The sequence below is a fragment of the Muntiacus reevesi genome, chromosome X (genome assembly GCF_963930625.1).
Source record: "Muntiacus reevesi chromosome X, mMunRee1.1, whole genome shotgun sequence".
Taxonomy (NCBI): Eukaryota; Metazoa; Chordata; class Mammalia; order Artiodactyla; family Cervidae; genus Muntiacus; species Muntiacus reevesi.
The window spans coordinates 148,901,051-148,920,655 of NC_089271.1; the positions used below are offsets into that span (position 1 = coordinate 148,901,051).

The 19,605-nt window shown below is 43.3% G+C and overlaps 1 protein-coding gene across 1 annotated transcript in view; it reads left to right on the forward strand.

Moving 5' to 3' along the window:
• LOC136154771 (phosphatidylinositol-binding clathrin assembly protein LAP-like) overlaps positions 1-19,605 on the forward strand; it is a 48,478-nt gene that overhangs the window by 3,982 nt on the left and 24,891 nt on the right. The window contains exons 3-9 of the mRNA XM_065916924.1: positions 5,092-5,234; positions 6,818-6,893; positions 8,182-8,284; positions 8,448-8,541; positions 8,656-8,767; positions 10,323-10,429; positions 11,307-11,348. Of these exons, the coding sequence (XP_065772996.1) occupies positions 5,092-5,234; positions 6,818-6,893; positions 8,182-8,284; positions 8,448-8,541; positions 8,656-8,767; positions 10,323-10,429; positions 11,307-11,348 (677 nt within the window). The remainder of the gene's footprint in view (positions 1-5,091; positions 5,235-6,817; positions 6,894-8,181; positions 8,285-8,447; positions 8,542-8,655; positions 8,768-10,322; positions 10,430-11,306; positions 11,349-19,605) is intronic.

Below are 19,605 nucleotides of genomic sequence, written 5' to 3' on the forward strand. Positions count from 1 at the left end.
CATGTCTGATTCTTTGCACTGGAGCAGTGACAGATGGGTGTGTGTGTCTGTGTGTGCGAACACAGTTGTGTCCTACTCTCTGTGCCTGAGCAGTTTTGTATTGGGGGGTGTTTGTGTGTGTGTGTGTGTGTGTGCTCGGTCATGTCCTACTGTGCCAGCGCAGTGGCATATGCGGATGTGTGTGTGTGTGTGCATGTTCAGTCATGTCTGACTCTTTTTGCTGGAGCAGTAGCATATGGGTGTGCGTGTCTCTGTGTGTGTGCGCTCACTTGTGTCACACTCTGCACCAGAGCAGTGGTGTATGGGTATGTATGTGTGTGTGTTCATGCTCGGTCCTGTCCATCTCTTTGTGCTGGAGCAGTGATGGATGGGTGTTTGTGTTTGTGTGTGTGTCTGTGTGTGAACACAATTGTGTCCTACTCTTTGCGCCTGAGCAATTTTGTATTGGTGTGTGTGTGTGTGTGTGTGCTCAGTCATGTCCAATTCTTTGCACTGGACTAGTGACGAATGGGTCTGTGTATGTTTGTGTTGTCATGTCTGACTCTTTTCGCCAGAGCGGTGGCATATGTGTGTGTGTGCATGCGTGTGTGTGTTTGTTCAGTCATGTTCAACTCTGCACCAGACCTGTGGCATATGGATGTGTGTGTGTGAGCTCAGTTGTGTTCAACTCTTTGTGCCAGAGCAGTGGCGTATGGGTGTGTGTGTGTGTGTCTGTGTATGAGCTCAGTCATGTCTGACTCTATGTGCCTGAGCAGTGGTGTTGGGTATATGTGTTTCTGTGCATGCTCAGTCGTGTCTGACTCTTTACCCCGGAGAAGTGGTGGATGGTTGTGTGTGTGTGTGTGTATACTCAGTCATGTCCATCTCTGCACCAGAGCAGTGGCGGATGGGGGTGTGTGTGTGCTCAGTCCTGTCTGACTCTTTGCACTGGAGCAGTGGCATATGAGTGTGTGTGTATGTGTGTGTGTGTGCGTGCTCACTCCTGTCCAACTGTTTGCACTGGAGCAGTGGCATATGGGTGTGTGTGTGTTGGTGTGTGTGTGTGCTCAGTCATGTCTGATTCTTTGCACTAGAGCAGTGACGGATGGGGTGTGTGTGTGTGTGTGTGTCTATGTGCGAACTCAGTCATGTCCTACTCTTTGCGCCTATCCAGTTTTGTATTGGTGTGTGTGTGTTTGTGTGTGTGCTCAGTCATGTCTGATTCTTTGCACTGGAGTGGTGACGGATGGGTTTGTGTGTCTGTGTGTGTCTGCATGTTCAGTCATGTCTGACTCTTTTTGCCAGAGCAGAGGCGTGTGTGTGTGTGTGTGTGTGCTCAGTCATGTCCAACTCTGCACCAGAGCAGTGGCATATGGGTGTGTGTGTATTTGTGTGTGTGTGTGCACTCAGTAGTGTCTGACTCTTTGTGGTAGAACAGTGGCACATGGGTGTGTGTGTGTGCTCGGTCGTGTCCGACTGCACCAGAGCAGTGGCATATGGGGGTGTGTTGGTGCCCATGTGCTCAGTCATGTCCGACTCTTTGCACTGGCACAGTGGTGTATGGGTGTGTCCGTGTGTGCGTGTGTGTGTGTGTGTGCTCAGTCCTCTCTGACTCTTTGCAACAGAGTAGTGGCATATGGGGGTGTGTGTGTGTGTGTGTGTGTGTGTGTGTGTGTGAGCTCAGTCATGTCCGACTCTTTGTGCCAGAGCAGTGGCGTATGGGGGGGTGTGTGTGTGTCTGTGTGTGAGCTCAGTCGTTTCTGACTCTATACACCTGAGCAGTGGTGTTGGGTATGTGTGTTCATGTGTATGCTCAATAGTGTCTGATTCTTTGCACCGGAGCAGTGGCGGATGGTTGTGTGTATGTGTATGTGTGTGTGTGTGTGCTCAGTCATGTCTGACTCTTTGCTCTGAAACAGTGGCATATGGATGTGTGTGTGTGCATGCTCAGTCATGTCCGACTCTTTGCACCAGAGTAGTGGCAGATGACTGTGAGTGTGTGTGTGTATTTGTGCGCTCAGTCTTTTCCGACTCTGCACCAGAGCGGTGGCGTATGGGGGTGTGTTTGTGTGTGTGCATGTCAGTCCTGTCTGACTCTTTGTGCGGGAGCAGTGGCATATGGGTGTGTGTGTGTGTGTGTGTGTGTGTGTGTGTGTGTCTGCTCAGTCGTGTCCGACTTTTTGCCCTGGAGCAGTGGCATATATATGTGTGTGTGTGTGCATGCTCAGTAGTGTCTGACTCTTTGTGGTAGAATAGTGGTGTATGGGGGAGTGTGTGTGTGCGCGTGTGTGTTTGGTCGTGTCTGACTCCTCCAGCACAGTGGCAGATGGGTTTGTGTGTGTGTGTCCATGTTTAGTCATGTCTGACTCTTTTCGCTGGAGCAGTGGCATATGGGAGTGTGCATGTGTGTGTGTGCTCAGTCCTGTCCAACTCTACACCAGAGCAGTGGCATATGGGTGCGTGTGCGTGTGTGTGTTTGTGCTCAGTCCTGTCTGACTCTTTGTGCTGGAGCAGTGGAATATGGGTGTGTGTGTGTGTGTGTGTGTGTGCGCGCTCAATCATGTCCAACTATTTGCACAGGAGCAGTGGCATATGGGTGTGTGTGCTCAATAGTGTCCGACTATCTGTGGTGGAACAGTGGTGTATGGCTGTGTGTGTGTGTGGTTTTTTTTGTGTGTGTGTTCGGTTGTGTCTGACTCTGTGCCAGAGCAGTGGCATATGGGGGTGTGTGTGTGTGCGCATGCATGCTCAGTCATATCTGACTCTTTGCCAGAGCAGTTGTGTGTGTGTGTGTGTGTGTGTGTGTGTATGTGTGTGTGTGCTCAGTCATGTTTGGCTCTGCACCGGAGCAGTGGCAGATGGTTGTGTGTGTTTTTGTGTGTGCATGCTCAGTCGTGTCCAACTCTTTGCTCCAGAGCAGTGGTGTATGGGTTTGTGCCTGTGTGTGTGTGTGTGTGTGCTCAGTTGTGTCAGACTTTGTGCCAGAGCAGTGGTGTATGGGTGTGTGTGTGTGTTTGTGCATGCTCAGTTGTGTCCAACTCTTTGCACCAGAGCAGTGGTGTATGGGTGTGTGTGTGTGTGTGTGTGTGTGTGTGTGTGCATGCGCACTCAGTCATGTCTGAGTCTTTGCACCGGAACAGTGGCTTCATAAACAATCTGTGCTGTTGGCAATAGATGTAAATCCCATTGCTATTGCAACTTTTGTAGCCGATTCAGCCTTTTGATCAACTCTTTGATTTTGCTATTTGGCTTCAAAACTATTCATTGACCTAATGTGCATTTGTCTCCTGTAATTTTTTCTTATCATCATGATAATGGGTGTTTATTGCAGCAATTAACAGTTCACCAAAGTTAAGCAGATTAATTTCCCCTCGCTATATATATTTTTAAAGTTTCCTGAAGATTATTCTCAACAGGTCCCATATTAGATTCTGGGACAGTATATATAATCCAGCCCTGCGCTAGGATGTAACATGTACCAGGATTAACTTTTCAAAGCCTGAAGGTTAAGCAATAATTACCAATGTGAAGGGTGCATGGAACCAAACAGGGGCACTTGAATCAGTACCAGCATAACTGAAAGATTCAGTCCAAAGACTGAAATCATGCCAAAGCAGAAATAAAAAGGTTGCAGAGGAAACTGCACAGAAAGAGGAATGAAGCGGACCTAAAGATAAAAAATATAGCAGAGAATCTCATTCTTCATAACCTTAAACGTGGCATGGACATGTTTGCTAAGTTGTTTCAGTCGTGTCCAAGCCTGTGCAACTCTGTGGACTGTACCTGCCAGGCTCCTCTGTCCATGAGATTCTCCAAACAAGAATACTGGAGTGGGTTCCTATGCCTTTTTCCAGGGAATCTTCCCCACCAAGAATCGAACCCATGACTCCTGTATTGCAGGGAGATTCTTTACCGCGTGAGCCACCAGGGAAGCCTGCCAAACATGGCACAGCAACTGGCATGTATTAGGCATTGACACTGAGTATATATGTTTGTTGAATAAGTAAATCTTACTTTACAGGGTCAGTCTGTCATTCTAATCCACTAGCATATTTGTTAAGCCCCCTCTTCAGTACCTGTCCTACTGCTGTGCATATGAAGATGCTGCATAATGGATAAGTGCTACGGATGAAGTTGTTTTAGAATGATAGTTTATAGATGGTTTGGAAAGCAAGGAGAACTTTTGAACTGATAAACAGCAAGGAATCATTGTATGTTCTTCAGTAGGAAAACAAAATAATGAAACTTACCTTTTGAGGGGCTGTAAAAGTCAGTTAATTAATGGTTATAACCTTGAGGCAGGAAAGCAGAAAGCTGTTGCAGTAAACCAGGTACAAGGCTGTTGGGAAGTGGACTCAAGAAGAAAAAGCAGTAAGAAATTAAAAGGTGTAAATCACAAAGTCAGACTTAGGGAGACAAAGTTCCTTACTGAACCTTCATGGAATGACACTTTTCTTGAGCGAGGCACAGGCACAATGACAATACCTTGGTCTTCAGAGTCAAACAAACCTGATTTCAAATCCCAGCCCTTCCACTGAACTACCTGTATGACCTCGAGCATGTTACTTACCTTCTTGAGTCTTATCCATTTATTTAACAAGTATTTTCCATAACTTGGTATGTGCCAGCTACTGTGCTGGGTCTTAGGGAGACACTGGTGAGCAGAATCAATGCAATCACAGTCCTCATTAACTATGGAACAAATAGGATAAACAGGCGTTCAGTATCACCTATCAGGTTAGTACCAGGTGACTCAGTGGTAAAGAATCTGCCTGCAATGCAGAAGAAGTGGGCTTGACCCCTGGGTTGGGAAGATCCCCTGGAAGAGGAAATGGCAACCCACTCCAGGTTTCTTGCCTGGAGAATCCCATGGACAGAGGAGCCTGGTAGGCTACAGTCCAGGGGGTTGCAAAGAGTCAGACATAGCTGAGTGACTTAGCACGGGCATGCACAAATTTTACTACTTGAAATGAAGAAAATGTTTCAGATGATTTTCTTTATCATGTCTCTGAGATTTGATTGCATCTGGATTTCAGGTGAAGTTACCAATTTTAGTTTTGAAATTTTTTTTCTCAGTCTGTGTTTTAATGCTTGTCACTGTCTCTAATTTAGATCTGATCCAGTACATAAATGGAACAAATAGGAGTGTTGTCCATCTGGCTGATATTCTTTCTGAGAAAACTGGTAGCAGCAGCTGGGTGGTGGTGTTCAAAGCCCTGGTTACTGTCCATCACCTCATGGTGTATGGAAATGAGGTGAGCATGGCGTCTATTCCTTCCTTTTAGTACAAAGGACTGTCAGGACACAATTGCTGAATATGCTCAGTGTGTTAGGGGCTTACTACATTTTGCTTTCATTCATGATAAGTGGGGAAAGTACATAGAAGTAGATACGAAAACACCAATTTTTCCATTTTTACTTGTGAATTTCTCCTTGCAATCAGTATTTAATAAAGTATACCATTTTGCTAGTAGAGGAAGTAAGCCACGGAATGATATTTAGAGTCCAATATAATTTCTATAAATGTTAAAAATTCATACCATATTTGTCCATGTGACAGGTATATATATGAAACTATAAAGAGAATAGGATGCAAAGATAGCACATGAAAATTTTGATAATGTTTCCTTCCAGGTAGGAGAAGTAAACTGAACTTGAGGATGGGACAAAGGCCACTATTAACTTTATCTGTAAGGCCTTATGCCTCTTATTTTAAAATAGAGTTGAAGAGACTTCCCTGGTGGTCCGGTCGTTAAGAATCTGCCTTGCAATGTAGGGGATGAGAGTTCAATCCCCAGCTGGGAAACTAAGATCCCACATGCCATGGGCCAACTGAGTGTGCGCCACAGCTACAGAGTCGGTGCGCCATAACAAAAGATGCCGCGTGACAAAATGAAGATCCATTGTGCTGCAACTAAAACCTAACTCAGCCAAATAAATAAATAAATGATAAATAAATTCCTGCCAAAAAGTAGAACTGAAGGAGATATGTGCAAAAACTAGCAGTTGCCATTTCTGGGCAGTGGGGTCCAGAGATGTATCAAAGTATTCTTTTTATTTTTCTATTAATTGAATTGTTAAATAATTTAACATGAATGATCAAAATAATTAATCCTGTAATTGCCACTGAGCCTTGAATATCTCAGGTTTGAACTGCACAGGTCCTCTTGTATGTGGCTTTTTTCCATCGTAAATACTACAGCACTACATGCTTGGTTGACTCCATAGGCATGGATGGAATCACAGTTACAGTGGTATGGCATCTACAGATAGCTGACTGTAAATTATATGTGGGCTTTATTCCCTGGTGGCTCAACTGGTAAAGAATCACCTGCAATGTGGGAGACCTGGGTTTGATCCTTGGATTGGGAAGATCCCTTGGAGAAGGGAAAGGCTACCTGCTCCAGTATTCTGGCCTGGAGAATTCTATGCACTGTATATATAGTTGATGGGGTTGCAAAGAGTCTGACATGACTGAGCAACTTTCACTTTATATACTATGAATTATATGGGAATTTTTGACTGAATGGTGGGTCAGTGTCCCTAACTCCTGGGGTGTTACTGATAGAAAGGCGTGGGTGAAAAGTGTGTATTCACATTAGCTTTAATGTTTAACCCCTTGTTTATTTGGGGGGTATGTCAACAGACTTGGCAGCACTACAGATTCTTATGTTGGCTAGCCCAGGGTGTGATGGTGCTCACCTTAATCAATGCCCCTGAAATAGAAGATATGTATGATAGAATTATGTTAAGTATGTATTCACAAAGACAAAATCATGAATGAACTCTATTTGTGAACCAAAACTAATTTTGAGAATTTGGCACACTTGTTTGACAGCGTTTTATCCAACATCTTGCATCGAGAAGTTCTTTGTTCACTTTGCACAACTTTCTGGATAAAAGTGTCGTAGAAGGTAAGATGATTCTTTGATGGAAATATTTCTTTGTGGCAAGGAGGGAAATGGTCTGGAAACCATGCCTAGTTTAAAAAAAATGGTTCTGAATGATAAAGGGTGTAATATGTTTTATTATGGAAAGTAATTTCTAAATTCATTGACACAACACATATGCAGGTATTTACTCAGTGAAGCTTTCCTTGCTCAGTCTCCCAAAAATCATGGTCCCTTTATCCCTTCTCTGCCTGAGTTTTATTCTTTCCACTTCTCAGCAACTAAATATCTCTGTATTTTTCTTTTCTTTTGCTTGTCTACCAATCACCATTGGAGTATAAGATCCTTGTAGGCAGGGTTTTTTTTTTTTTTTTGCGGGAAGGGGGGAGTCTGTATTGTTCAATCCTGAACCTATAGCATCATAGTGAACACTGAATAATTGTTAATTGAATAAGTAAATTGAATAAATGAATCAAGGCCCATAGTGAGCAGCTGAGTTTCTGTCTTGACCTTTCTCTTTACATTTTGTCTATGAAGTAGGGGCAAGGTCATTTGTTGAGTGAAAGGAAGACCGGAACAATGGTAACAAGGGGATAGGGGGTGACAGGAAAGTGCTAAGGATTTATAATAGTGTCTGTGAAAATGTGAAAGGAACTAATAAAGTTCAGTTATTTCTCTGGTTCAGAAATGTCACCATCCATACCATATCCAAAGGTGATATCAACACTTTGAGGATGGGCTGGTGCACTGGGATGACCCTGAGGGATGGGATGGGGAGGGAGGTGGGAGGGAGGGTCAGGATGGGGAACACATGTACACCCATGGCTGATTCATGTCAATGTATGGTAAAAACCACCACAATACTGTAAAGTAATTAGCCTCCAATTAAAATTAAAAATAAATAAATAAGCATAAACTCATTTTAAAAGTAATCTTTAACAGAAAGTTTTAGAAATACTGTACTCGGTGAGTAATAAAAGCCATTCTAGTGTTTTATGTTTCAAAGATATTGTTGAGGGATATGCGTGAATGTGGAATGATAAATCTTTGCATTTGTTGATGTATGTTTTTTTTTAATTTTTTTTTATTAGTTGGAGGCTAATTACTTCACAACATTTCAGTGGGTTTTGTCATACATTGACATGAATCAGCCATAGAGTTACACGTATTCCCCATCCCGATCCCCCCTCCCCCCTCCCTCTCCACCCGACTCCTCTGGGTCTTCCCAGTGCACCAGGCTGGAGCACTGATGTATGTTGTAAATGGTTAACATTGGTTAAACTGGAAATAATAAAAGGTATTTCATTTTTAGGCTATACTATGTCAGCTTTCATCAGACGATATAGCAAGTATTTGAATGAAAAGTCACTCGCATATAGACTGATGGAGTCAGACATCACCAAAACCAAGAGAGGGTAGGTAAATATTGTTAGTTTGTAAGCAAGAAGTACTGCAGTATATATCTGTTCTGATATGTAGTTTGGCAAAAACACAGCTATTTTTCAAGATGCCGATGTCACAGTGCTTCTCAAACTCTTAATTAGCATTGATTTTATGAACTTCTTTTATCTTTTATAGGACAGATGGTGTGATGAGAACTATGAACACTAAGGAGCTGCTGAACACTCTTCCAGTTATTCAAATTCAGTTTGACGCTCTTCTGAATTTTAATGTAAGAGGTTTATAAATCCTTTTTTGAAAAAAAATATTGTTAAGCAGCATTGTTTGACTGTAGGTGGGAGAGGGAAAAAAACGTGGTGGTAATCGATTCCTCTTTAATTTCCAGGCAAATGCTGATGAATTAACTAATGGTATAGTACATGCCGCTTTCATGCTCCTCTTTAAGGATTCTCTTCGCCTCTTTGCAGCCTATAATGAGGGGATCCTTAATCTGCTAGGTAAGCTAAAGTAAACATGACTTTTTAAAAACTAAATTAGCAAAAATACTTTATTTGTAAAAACCCTTTATATCTACATTGAGATTCATCTGTGTTTTAGGTTCAAAATAGAAGATCTTTACAAGGTCATACATATTTACATAATTCGACATCATATTGCTTTTTTAAAGCTTGCTATTTATTAAGCAATATACATTATAAATTGGCACTTATTTTAATTGAAAATTATTGCATTTACTTTTTAAAATGTACAGTTCAGTAGTTTTTAGTATAGTCACAGAGTTATGCAATTATCACTACTGTCTAATTCCAGAATATTTTCATCATCACCAAACCCTATACCTATTAGTAGTCAGTAGTTGCTTATGCCTTCTCCTGATCCCTAGGAAATACTAATATATTTTCTGCCTCTATTGATTTGCCTATTTTCATTTCATAATAATAGAATTATATGTAGCCTTTTGTATCTGACTTCTTTCATTTAGCATAATATTTTCAAGGTTCATCCACATGATAGCATATATTACTACTTCATTCTCCACTCAGCCCCGTTATAAACATCTTTATTTTTTTTCTTTTTTATTTATTTTTATTAGTTGGAGGCTAATTACTTTACAATATTCTAGTGGTTTTTGCCATACATTGACATGAATCAGTCATGGATTTACATGTGTTCCCCATCCCGATCTCCCCTCCCGCCTCCCTTCCCATCCGATCCCTCTGGGTCTTCCCAGTGCACCAGCCCTGAGCACCCATCTCATGCATCCAGCCTGGGCTGGTGATCTGTTTCACCTTTGATAGTATACTTATTTCAATGCTGTTCTCTCTGAACATCCCACCCTCACCTTCTCCCACGGAGTCTAAAAGTCTGTTCTATACATCTGTGTCTCTTTTAGAACTTTTCAATTTGTATATAAGTGCTAACTGATATTTCTGGGAAATTTATTGGGAAATTAACATGATTGCCATATTTATTCATTACACAGTAAGTCCCACTCAACTAACGTCAAATAGTACAATTCTAACTTTCCTAAGATACAGCCTACAAATTATTGTTTTGATCATATACAAACAAATGTTTCTTAGGCTTTTTAGGAAATTTCAGTCATCATTTAGCCCTAACCAGTTTCGTTGTTGACAATTTGAGATAATTTTTACATTTAGGAAGTGCCTGGTACATTTGTTGAGTTATAAAGAGTAGGAAATACAGCCCCTCTATCAGAGACCATCAGAACCTGATGTTAATCAAAAAAGATTCCAGACTAGAATTTGTAGAAATTAAACTAAACCATCTAAATTATATGTGTATGCTATTAAATGCCATATATATTACCAGCACCAGTGTCCGGCATGCAGTAGTTCCTGTATAAAAAATCTGTTGGTTATATTTAGATGTGCAGTGTTGTTTGTTAAAGCAAAACATTACTGGATTAAAACTGTAATTGTTTTCAAGAAGTTAAAATCATATCCAGAATTAACATAGAATCATCAGAAAGGAATGAAACTTGGGACTGCTACAATACTGGCTACTTTGTCACTTTTTTTCTATTTTTAGAGAAATATTTTGACATGGGGAAGAAGCAATGCAGGGAAAGTTTGGATATTTACATCAAGTTCCTCGAAAGAATGACCAAATTGGGACGGTTCCTTAAAGTTGCAGAGGTACAGAAATCTATTTCTAGCCACAGCTTTTGTGCTATTTTCTGTATTAGTTTAGTATCCTGTACAACTATGCCTCCACCCCACAATCACTGTCACACAAACAGAAATAGATAGTTTTAACTATTTTGTAAACAGTACAACTAAAAACTAGGAATAGGTACTTCAAATGTACCCTCCAATGCACTTGTGATCAAAAACAATCTTACAATGATTTCTATTCTGTGACTTGAGGATAATTTATACCAAGCTTACCTTCCCACCAAAAACAGCTCTAAAACCAGTGAGAAAAGGAAACATATGAGGTGGGCCACAGGTTTAACCTAGTAGCTTTTCCTGAGTATTTGAAAAGTTAGAACACATTTGTATGACATCCAAAATGAAGCCAAGCTCTTCACAAAACAACAAAGACTCAAAATCTGGCAGGTCTTTTTAAATTTTATCTTAAGACCAAATATAAGTTTATGCTTAAGTGTGCAAGGCATTCTTTTGTGGTTGTTGCTCAGTCGCTAAGTTATGTCTGATTGTTTGTGACCCCATGGACTATAGCCCACCAAGCTCCTCTATCCAGAGTATTTCCCAGGTAAGGATACTGGAGTGGGTTGCCATTTCCTCCTCCAGGGGATCTTCCTGACCCAGATATCGAACCTGCATCTCTTGCATTGGCAGGCGGATTCTTTACCGTTAAGCCACCTGGGAAGCCCCACAAGACATACTTTAGCCTGCCATTTTTCTTGATCTGGATGTGTACCAGCCCAGCAAGGCACTCTTGCTCTTGGAGTCCTTTCTTTTTAGTGTACAAATTGGTCTCACACTTAGTTTTCTTTGTTAACACTCCTTGCTGTAATGTTTTCTTTTTCCCCCTTTTTTCTGATTTCAGCAAGCTGGAATTGACAAGAATAACATTCCATATCTTTCTCAGGTCAGTACATCTCTTGTCTGTCTTTAAGTGGCTTTTTGTCTTTGTTCTGTGTTTATTAATCATCATCTGAGATGTCGTCATTTTCTGTATGGTTGCATGTGTATTTTCATTTCCCTGAAAGTAACATTTATATTTCTACTTATATATACATAGACTTGTGTCTTTGAAACGGGTCTTTGAGCCGTAGGTCTTACAAAAGAGGTCGTTCCCCCTGAGTGCAAATGGTGACTTATAGTATAACAACTCCAACATGCTTTTTCAGTGGACAGAACCCATCGGTGAAAATAGCAAGGCATTCTTTACATCTGTGTCCCTTTGCTGTCTCACATATAGGGTCATCATTACCATCTTTCTAAATTCCATATATATGCGTTAATATACTGTATTGGTGTTTTTCTTTCTGACTCTGTGGGAGAAGGTGAGGGTGGAATGATTTGAGAGAATAGCACTGAAACATGTATATTATCATATGTGAAATAGATCGCCAGTCCAGGTTCGATGCATGAGGCAGGGTGCTCAGGGATGGTGCACTGGGATGACCCTGAGGGATGGGATGGGGAGGGAGGTGGGAGGGAGGGTCAGGATGGGGAACACATGTACACCCATGACTGATTCATGTGAATGTATTCATTCACATATACACCACATTATTGTACATTCACATATACACCACAATATTGTAAAGTATGGTAAAAACCACTATAATATTCACATATACACCACATTTACATATACATTCACATATACACCACAATATTGTAAAGTATGACAAAAACCACTATAATATTGTAAAGTAATTAGCCTCCAACTAATAAAAATAATGGGGAAAAATAAAATAAATACAGTCTAAAAAAATAAGTAAAATTAGAAAAAATTTAAAAAGAAAATAGCAAGGTATTGGGAACAGTGAGTTTAGGCTTGAGGCTGCGTTATCTGCCTTTCAAGTGTGTCATCTCAAGCAACTCATTTGCTTTCTCCATGCCTCCTTTATGCAAATGCAGAATGAGGGCGATGCTATTGTCTGCCTTACAGCAGAGTTGTGAGCATCAGATGAGCTCAGGCTTTTTCCTTCTCCCAAAGTCTCTCATCAGGAATCTCTCACGTGGCAGGCAGTGCAGGTGAGGATGAAATGCGGGTCTGGTAGGCTGCTCATGCAGCCTGTGGGTGCCCTCTTGACCTGCCTGCTCTCCATCCCGCGTGTATCATAGGGCTTGAGCAGCAGAGGTTGCAGGCCCAGCCTGCTGACCCACTCTGGAACCCAGACTAACATGGCAAGCTACTTTAGGTCACTTGGAATATGAGCCAAAGCAGTCTTTCCTGGTCTCCAGATCTCTAAGAGACCTCCCAGTACTCATGTTTCCTTTTTCATGGTGAGACGTGTGAGATACAACACTTTGTCTTCTATTTTGAATGAGATTTCCTGGTGGACCCCTGGCCACTGATGCTCTAAAAGTTTTACTGCTATGGAAGGCTCCTGAATCTTTGTAGGGTTGACCTTCCATCAGAGTGCATATCACTTTCCAAGTTCCCCTTTCTGCTCATCTGTTCCATTTAGCATGATATCATGAATGGAAGTAGATCAGTGCAATATTCTGAGGTGTAACCAGAGGGACTAAACACCTTCTGACCATATTCTGACCAACATGTGGGTTGAGAGAGTTAACACAGCCTGGACCGGATCATAAATGTATAGCATTGTTCATTTCACTGCCACAAACTCTTACTGATTTATAATTTAGATGACAATGGAAAGCACAGCGCTCACTAAACTGTTAGCCACATACCATGTTCCTGAGACTGCATTAATCTACATCTACTGAAGAGCTATGACAAACCTAGGTACACTTTGCCGACAAAGGTTTGTAGAGTCAAAGGTTTGGTTTTTTCCAGTAGTCATGTATGGTATGGATGTGAGAGCTGGACTATAAAGAAGGCTAAGCACCGAAGAATTGATGCTTTTGAACTGTGGTGTTGGAGAAGACTCTTGAGAGTCCCTTGGACTGCAAGGAGATGCAACCAGTCCATCCTAAAGGAGATCAGTCCTGGGTGTTCATTGCGAGGACTGATGTTGAAGCTGAAACTCCAATACTTTGACCACCTCATGAGAAGAGCTGACTCATTGGAAAAGACCCTGATGCTGGGAAAGTTTGTAGGCAGGAGGAGAAGGGGATGACAGAGGATGAGATGGTTGGATTGCATCACCGACTCAATGGACAGGTATTTGAGTAAACTCCGGAAGTTGGTGATGGACAGGGAGGGCTGGCATGCTGTGATTCACGGGGTCTCAAAGAGTCAGACATGACTGAGTGACTGAACAACAGCAAGAAAAACCAAAGAAACTATAGTGGCTGCATCTGGGTTACCACTTGATTGGTTATGCTGCAGTTTGTCATTCCCCAGGGCCTATTTTGGGGGCCATACTGGTGAATTATATAGAGATATAGTAGGGACCATCACCCCTGCATCTTCTGTACCTTTAAGATGGGTGCGGATTTCTGCAATCTTCCTAGGAAGTGATCTCATTTATTTTTACTGTTTTGACTGGACTGTAGGTGGAGGCATGTCCCCAGCTGGCAATGCTGTGACTTAACTGTAGTTAGAGGCCTAGAGGCCAGGAAGGGGGTGGGGACATATCCTGATGAGACATGTAACTTGGAGGTGGGGGTAGTGGTCTCCATATCATCTCCAGCAAGGGAGGATGAGCAAGCTTCTTCAAGTTCAGAAGTTCAAGGGGAATCTGGGGATTCAGAACTTCCACAGCCATTCCCCAGGTCTCCCCATCCCATAAGTTAGGTCCTTAACTCTAGCACGACCTGCTGCCTGACTCTGGTGTTGCAGACCTGCCTTGGTTGAGACTGGAGGAATGGGAGGTGGTCAGGCATGTATGGGGGGAAGCTTGTGAAGAAAAAACCCAGTGGACCCAGCAGAGGCCTCCAGTTAGAAGGTAGAGGAGGTTGGGAGGACAGGATCATTGCAGCTGCAAGGAAATGTTGAGTTTGGTGTCAGGAGAAGGAGGGAGTGTCTATCTGATGACTCTCAAAAACCTTTGAGGGAAGCATATGTGTCCTCACAATCATTCCTTCATGTGTGGAGAGGTACCAAAGTGACCTATTTTCTGCACAGACATTGAACCCCATCAAATGGTCCACAATGGGAACCACTGTTCGATGCAGTAAGGCACAGCTTCCCGAATGAGAATTCCACTAACCAGACAGAGAGACAATGAAAATGTCTGTGTTAGTAGAGGAGAAGATGGGGTTTCATTGCCCAGAGTCACTATAATTAGTGGATTGCAATCAACAGGCATTCACAGACACAGGTCTGGCCCCTCCCAGGAGGGAGATATCATGAATGAGATAGTCCTAACCCTGCCAGAGAGAAAAGAAAGACTATGGAAACATGACTCAATATCTCCCCAGATATCATCCTCTGACTTTCTGCACCTTGACCTCCCTTCTTTGAGGGTGGTGGCGAAGGTGGGAACGGTTCCCATGCTGAGAATTGCACAGCCCAACATGGCAACACAGACCAGCTTCAGTTGAACTGGCCATGGCTTCTTGGCCTTGGCCCCCTTCAGTGCTCAGTGCCTGCGGCCGGAGCTCTGGAGGGGGGAGGGCATCTGGACAAGACAGCCCCTGGTTAGAGGTCCTTCTTTCCCATGAGACCCCCCTCTGTCCTCCTTACCTCTGCTCTGCCTGGTTCCTAGGATCCCCAGGACCCCTGAGTCAAAAACCAAAATCGATGGCTGGGGGAGAGACCGCAGAAGTCAGGCAAGGCTCTTTGTTGTTCAAGTGTCACACAGGTCTCCACTCCTTGCTTTGTGAATCAGCTGCTTTTACTGCAAGAGCTTCCTTATCAGCACGCTGGCTTTAGGCCCTTAGCCAGCACAGAGAGTCATCTGTCCCAGCCTTGGGCCGGCTGAGCTGCTTGCTGGGCACGTGCTTTCTGGGGTGTTCTGGAAAGCCTGGGATGGACTAAGATGCAGGGCTTTCTGGGATGGGAGGGAGGTGGGGAGTCACTTGATCTTTTAACTCCCTGGCTACTCTGATGACATCTTGATTCAAAGTTCAAGGTGAGGTCTTCCTTCCTTCCTCCTCTTTGCCCCCTCAGTCAGCCCCCTTGAGAGAGGTCCATGCACCCTTGGGAGGAGTGTTTGCAGTCAGTCTTGATGCTCGACCCCTGCAAGGTTGCAGAGGTCTTCCTCTGCACCTCTGCGTCGCTTGGCCAGTTTCTCTCATGATTCCGACCATCTTGACTTTATGTGGAGGAAGGGAAATGTTAAGTGCACGCTCCCCATGTTCAGGCTCAGTCAAACTCTTTGGTTTTCTGAAGAGGTGTCTCCCTCACTTCCGTGGCTGATCTTTCCTCCTCGGTCTCTACCCCGTCTCGGGCTCATGGAGTATCCTTCCGTGAGTGGCTGTCCGGTGTGTCTGTCTGGGTCTACCCCTTTTCTTGCCACCCTTCTCTGCTTTTTCATTCGTGTTGGTTTCAACTCCCCCAAAACTCACATATCGGCTGCTCTGCTTGTGATTCCGTGCATTTTCATTTTTCAGCCAAGCGCTTTAAACCTGGGCCGCACTCCGTAGCAGAGTTCCAGGAGCCCAAACTTGGGGGGACCTACCAGATGGAGTGGCCCTGGTTTTGGTGGGCGGAGGGCTACTGGGTGCTTCCCAGAAGAGCTCTGACAGCCTCCCGCCTACCCTTTTGCTGGAATCGTTGGAAAGCAAATCGGATGAAAAAAGAATGTTTCCAATCCACATTGTGTAAGGAATGGCAACTTCTCTCTGTTTATGATTTTGTCATGTGTTTGTTGAATGACGGACTGACTGATCCAGAAATGCTTTGTGCCTTTGCCGTACATGTGTGTTTGCCCTGCTGATGTTGGCAGTCCCCTGATCATCTTGGGATCCCTCTCCCTCTTTTTTCCCCATCTTGTATGTTTGAACATTTGAAGCTTATCCTGGACTCCAGACTTCCTGCTCTCCCTGCTGCTCAGGGGCCTGTGGCCTCTGGCTTGGGACAGACTCTCCAATTCCTTTGTGCTGAGAGTGCCCACATGTTTAAGAGGCATCTGTGGGGAAGTCTTCTCCTTGTCCCCATATATGGTGTGATGGAAAATTCCTCTGAACAGATTTCTGCTTAGCTGCATCATCCCGGCAGCCCATCCATACTGAGTGATATCCAGCCTCCTCTGAGTCTTCTCAGACTCATGTGTTTGATGCTTTTCTTTTCTTTTTTTTTTTTTAATTATTTTTTTAAAAAAATTTTAATTGGAAGATAAGTGTTGCCCTTCTTGGTAACTTGTGTGCCATTATCCCTGTTCCTCTCAGAATGGTCCCTTAGCCCTGGCACACCTCTGTGAACACTTCCTTCATTAAACCCTTTGCCAGCTGCTAGTTCAGCCGCATTGGGGTCAATCTCTGCCACCGTCAACTCAAGAACGTAACTCATCTCCACTGCTCCACGTCCATGTACTTTGCCCCCTGCTGATTGTTTTATACAATGCAACCAGGATGCTGGTCTGAGAACTTTCACATTACAGATCTGATCATTTCACTCCTCACTTCAAAGCCGTCCAGTAGTCATCCAGTATTCTCAAGTTGTTTAGGTTTGTCACAGCTTTCCTGCCAGGAACAATCATCTTCTAATTTCATGACTGCAGTCACCCTCTGCAGTGATTTTCAGTTCAGTTCAGTTGTTCAAAGAGGCGTGTCCAACTCTTTGCAACCCCATGGACTGCAGCACACCAGGCTTCCCTGTCCATCACCAACTACCGGAGTTTACTCAAACTCATGTCCATTGCATCGGTGATGCCATCCAGCCATCTCATCCTCTGTCGCCCTCTTCTCTTCCTGCCCTCAATCTTTCCCAGCATCAGGGTCTTTTCAAATGAGTCAGTTCTTTGCATCAGGTGGCCAAAGAATTGGGCTTCAACTTCAGCATCAGTCCTGCCAATGAAGTGATGGGACCAGGTTCCATGATCTTTGTTTTCTGAATGTTGAGCTTTAAGCCAACTTTTTCACTCTCCTCTCTCACTTTCATCAAGAGGTTCTTTAGTTCTCTTCACTTTGTGCCATAAAGGTGGTGTCATCTGCATATCTGAGGTCATTGATATTTCTCCTGGCAATCTTGCTTCCTGCTTGTACTTCATCCAGCCCAGCCTTTCGCATGATGTACTCTGAATATGTTAAATAAGCAGGGTGACAATATACAGCCTTGATGTACTCCTTTCCCACTTTGGAACCAGTCCATTTTTCCATGTCCGGTTCTAACTGTTGCTTCTTGACCTGCATGCAGGTTTCTCATGAGGCAGGTCAGGTGGTCTGGTATTCCCATCTCTTAAAGAATTTTCCACAGTTTGTTGAGATCCACACAGTCAGAGGGTTTGGCATAATCAATAAAGCAGAAGTAGATGTTTCTCTGGAACTCTCTTGCTTTTTTGATGATCCAGCAGGTGTTGGCAATTTGATCTCTGGTTCCTCTGCCTTTTCAAACTCCAGCTTGAACATATGGAAGTTGGGCGGTGATTTTATTTATTTATTTATTTTTTTGGGGGGGCAGTGATTTTAGAGACCAAGAATAGGAAATCTGCCACTATTTCCGCCTTTTCCTCTTCTATTTGCCATGAAGTGATGGGGCTGGATGTCATGATCTTAATTATTTTAATATTTAGTTTTAAGCCTAGACAGTGTGTTAAAAACCAAAGACATAACTTTGCTGACAAAGGTCCAAACAGTCAAGGCCATGATCTTTCCAGTAATCATGTACGGTTGTGAGAACTGGACCTTAAAGAAGGCAGAGTGCTGAAGAATTGATGCTTTTGAACTGTGATGCTGGAGAACACTCTTGAGAGTCTCTTGGACTGCAAGGAGATCAAACCAGTCAATCTTTTTTTTTTTCTTTTTTCTTTTATTTTTTTTGGTTTTTTTTTTTTTTTTTTTTTTTTTTACAATATTGTAGTGGTTTTTTCCATACATTGATTTGAATCAGCCATGGATTTACATGTGTTCCCCATCCTGAACCCCTCTCCCACCTCCCTCCCTCTGGATCATCCTAGTGCACCAACCCTGAGCACTTGTCTCATGCATCAAACCTGGACTGGTGATCTGGTTCATATTTGATAATATACATGTTTCAAACCAGTCAATCTTAAAGGAAATCAACCCTGAATACTTATTGGAAGGACTGATACTGAAGCTGAAGCTCCAATACTTTGGCCGCCTGACGCAAATAGCTGGATCATTGGAAAAGACCCAGATGCTGGGAAAGATTGAGGGCAGGCAGAGAAGAGGGCAACAGAGGATGAGATGGCTGGATGGCATCACCAATACAATGGACATGAACTTGGGCAAACTCTGGGAGATGGTAAGTGACAAGGAAGCCTGACATGCTGCAGTCCATGGGGTCTCCAAGAGTTGGACCCGACTTGGTGACTGAAAAACAACAACAGTTGTCAAGTTAATGTCCAAATGCCACAATGTTGACATGAGTTTAAGGTCTTGCACCATTGAAAACCCTCCCAGTTTCATCTCCTCCACACTCCCCTTGGCTCTCCCTGCCCTGGCAACGTAGTTCACCTTTATTTGTGGCTTGTGCCATATGCCCGCTTGTCATTCTCATTCATTTCATACCATGCTACTTTTCTCCCTCAGCTCTCAGCTCAGCTGTTATGTTGTTCAACTTGCTTCTCTGCCATGCCTCACTTGATCAGGTTCACCTAAACACCAAGTATCGTGTACCTCTCTTTCATAGTACTTTTCACAGCTTTCATTTGACATTTGTTCGTTTGATTATTTGATATCTCTCCTCTCCCACACCCCAGGTCGTGAGGCCTGCTGTATTCCTTGTGTCTGGTGTCTAGTAGTTTATTAACAAACTCTTCTTGAGGAGTGAACGGTTGGATCAGGGGAGACATGCTGGGACACACAGAACCCTGGTTGGGAATTGACCTTATGTAAGAAGCACACTTCTCCCATCTTTAATTGGAGTGGAAAATGAAAGGGTGCATCCACATTCATTTGGCAGATACCAATTAAGCAGTTACAGTATGCCAAACACTGAGATTCATCAGTGAACAGACAGACAAAATTGCTGTCTTTTTCAGTTCAGTTCAGTTCAGTCACTCAGTCATGTCCGACTCTTTGCGACCCCATGGACTGCCGCATACTAGGCCTCCCTGTCCATCACCAACTCCCGGAATTTACTCAAACTCATGTCCATCGAGTCAGTGATGCCATCCAACCATCTCATCCTCTGT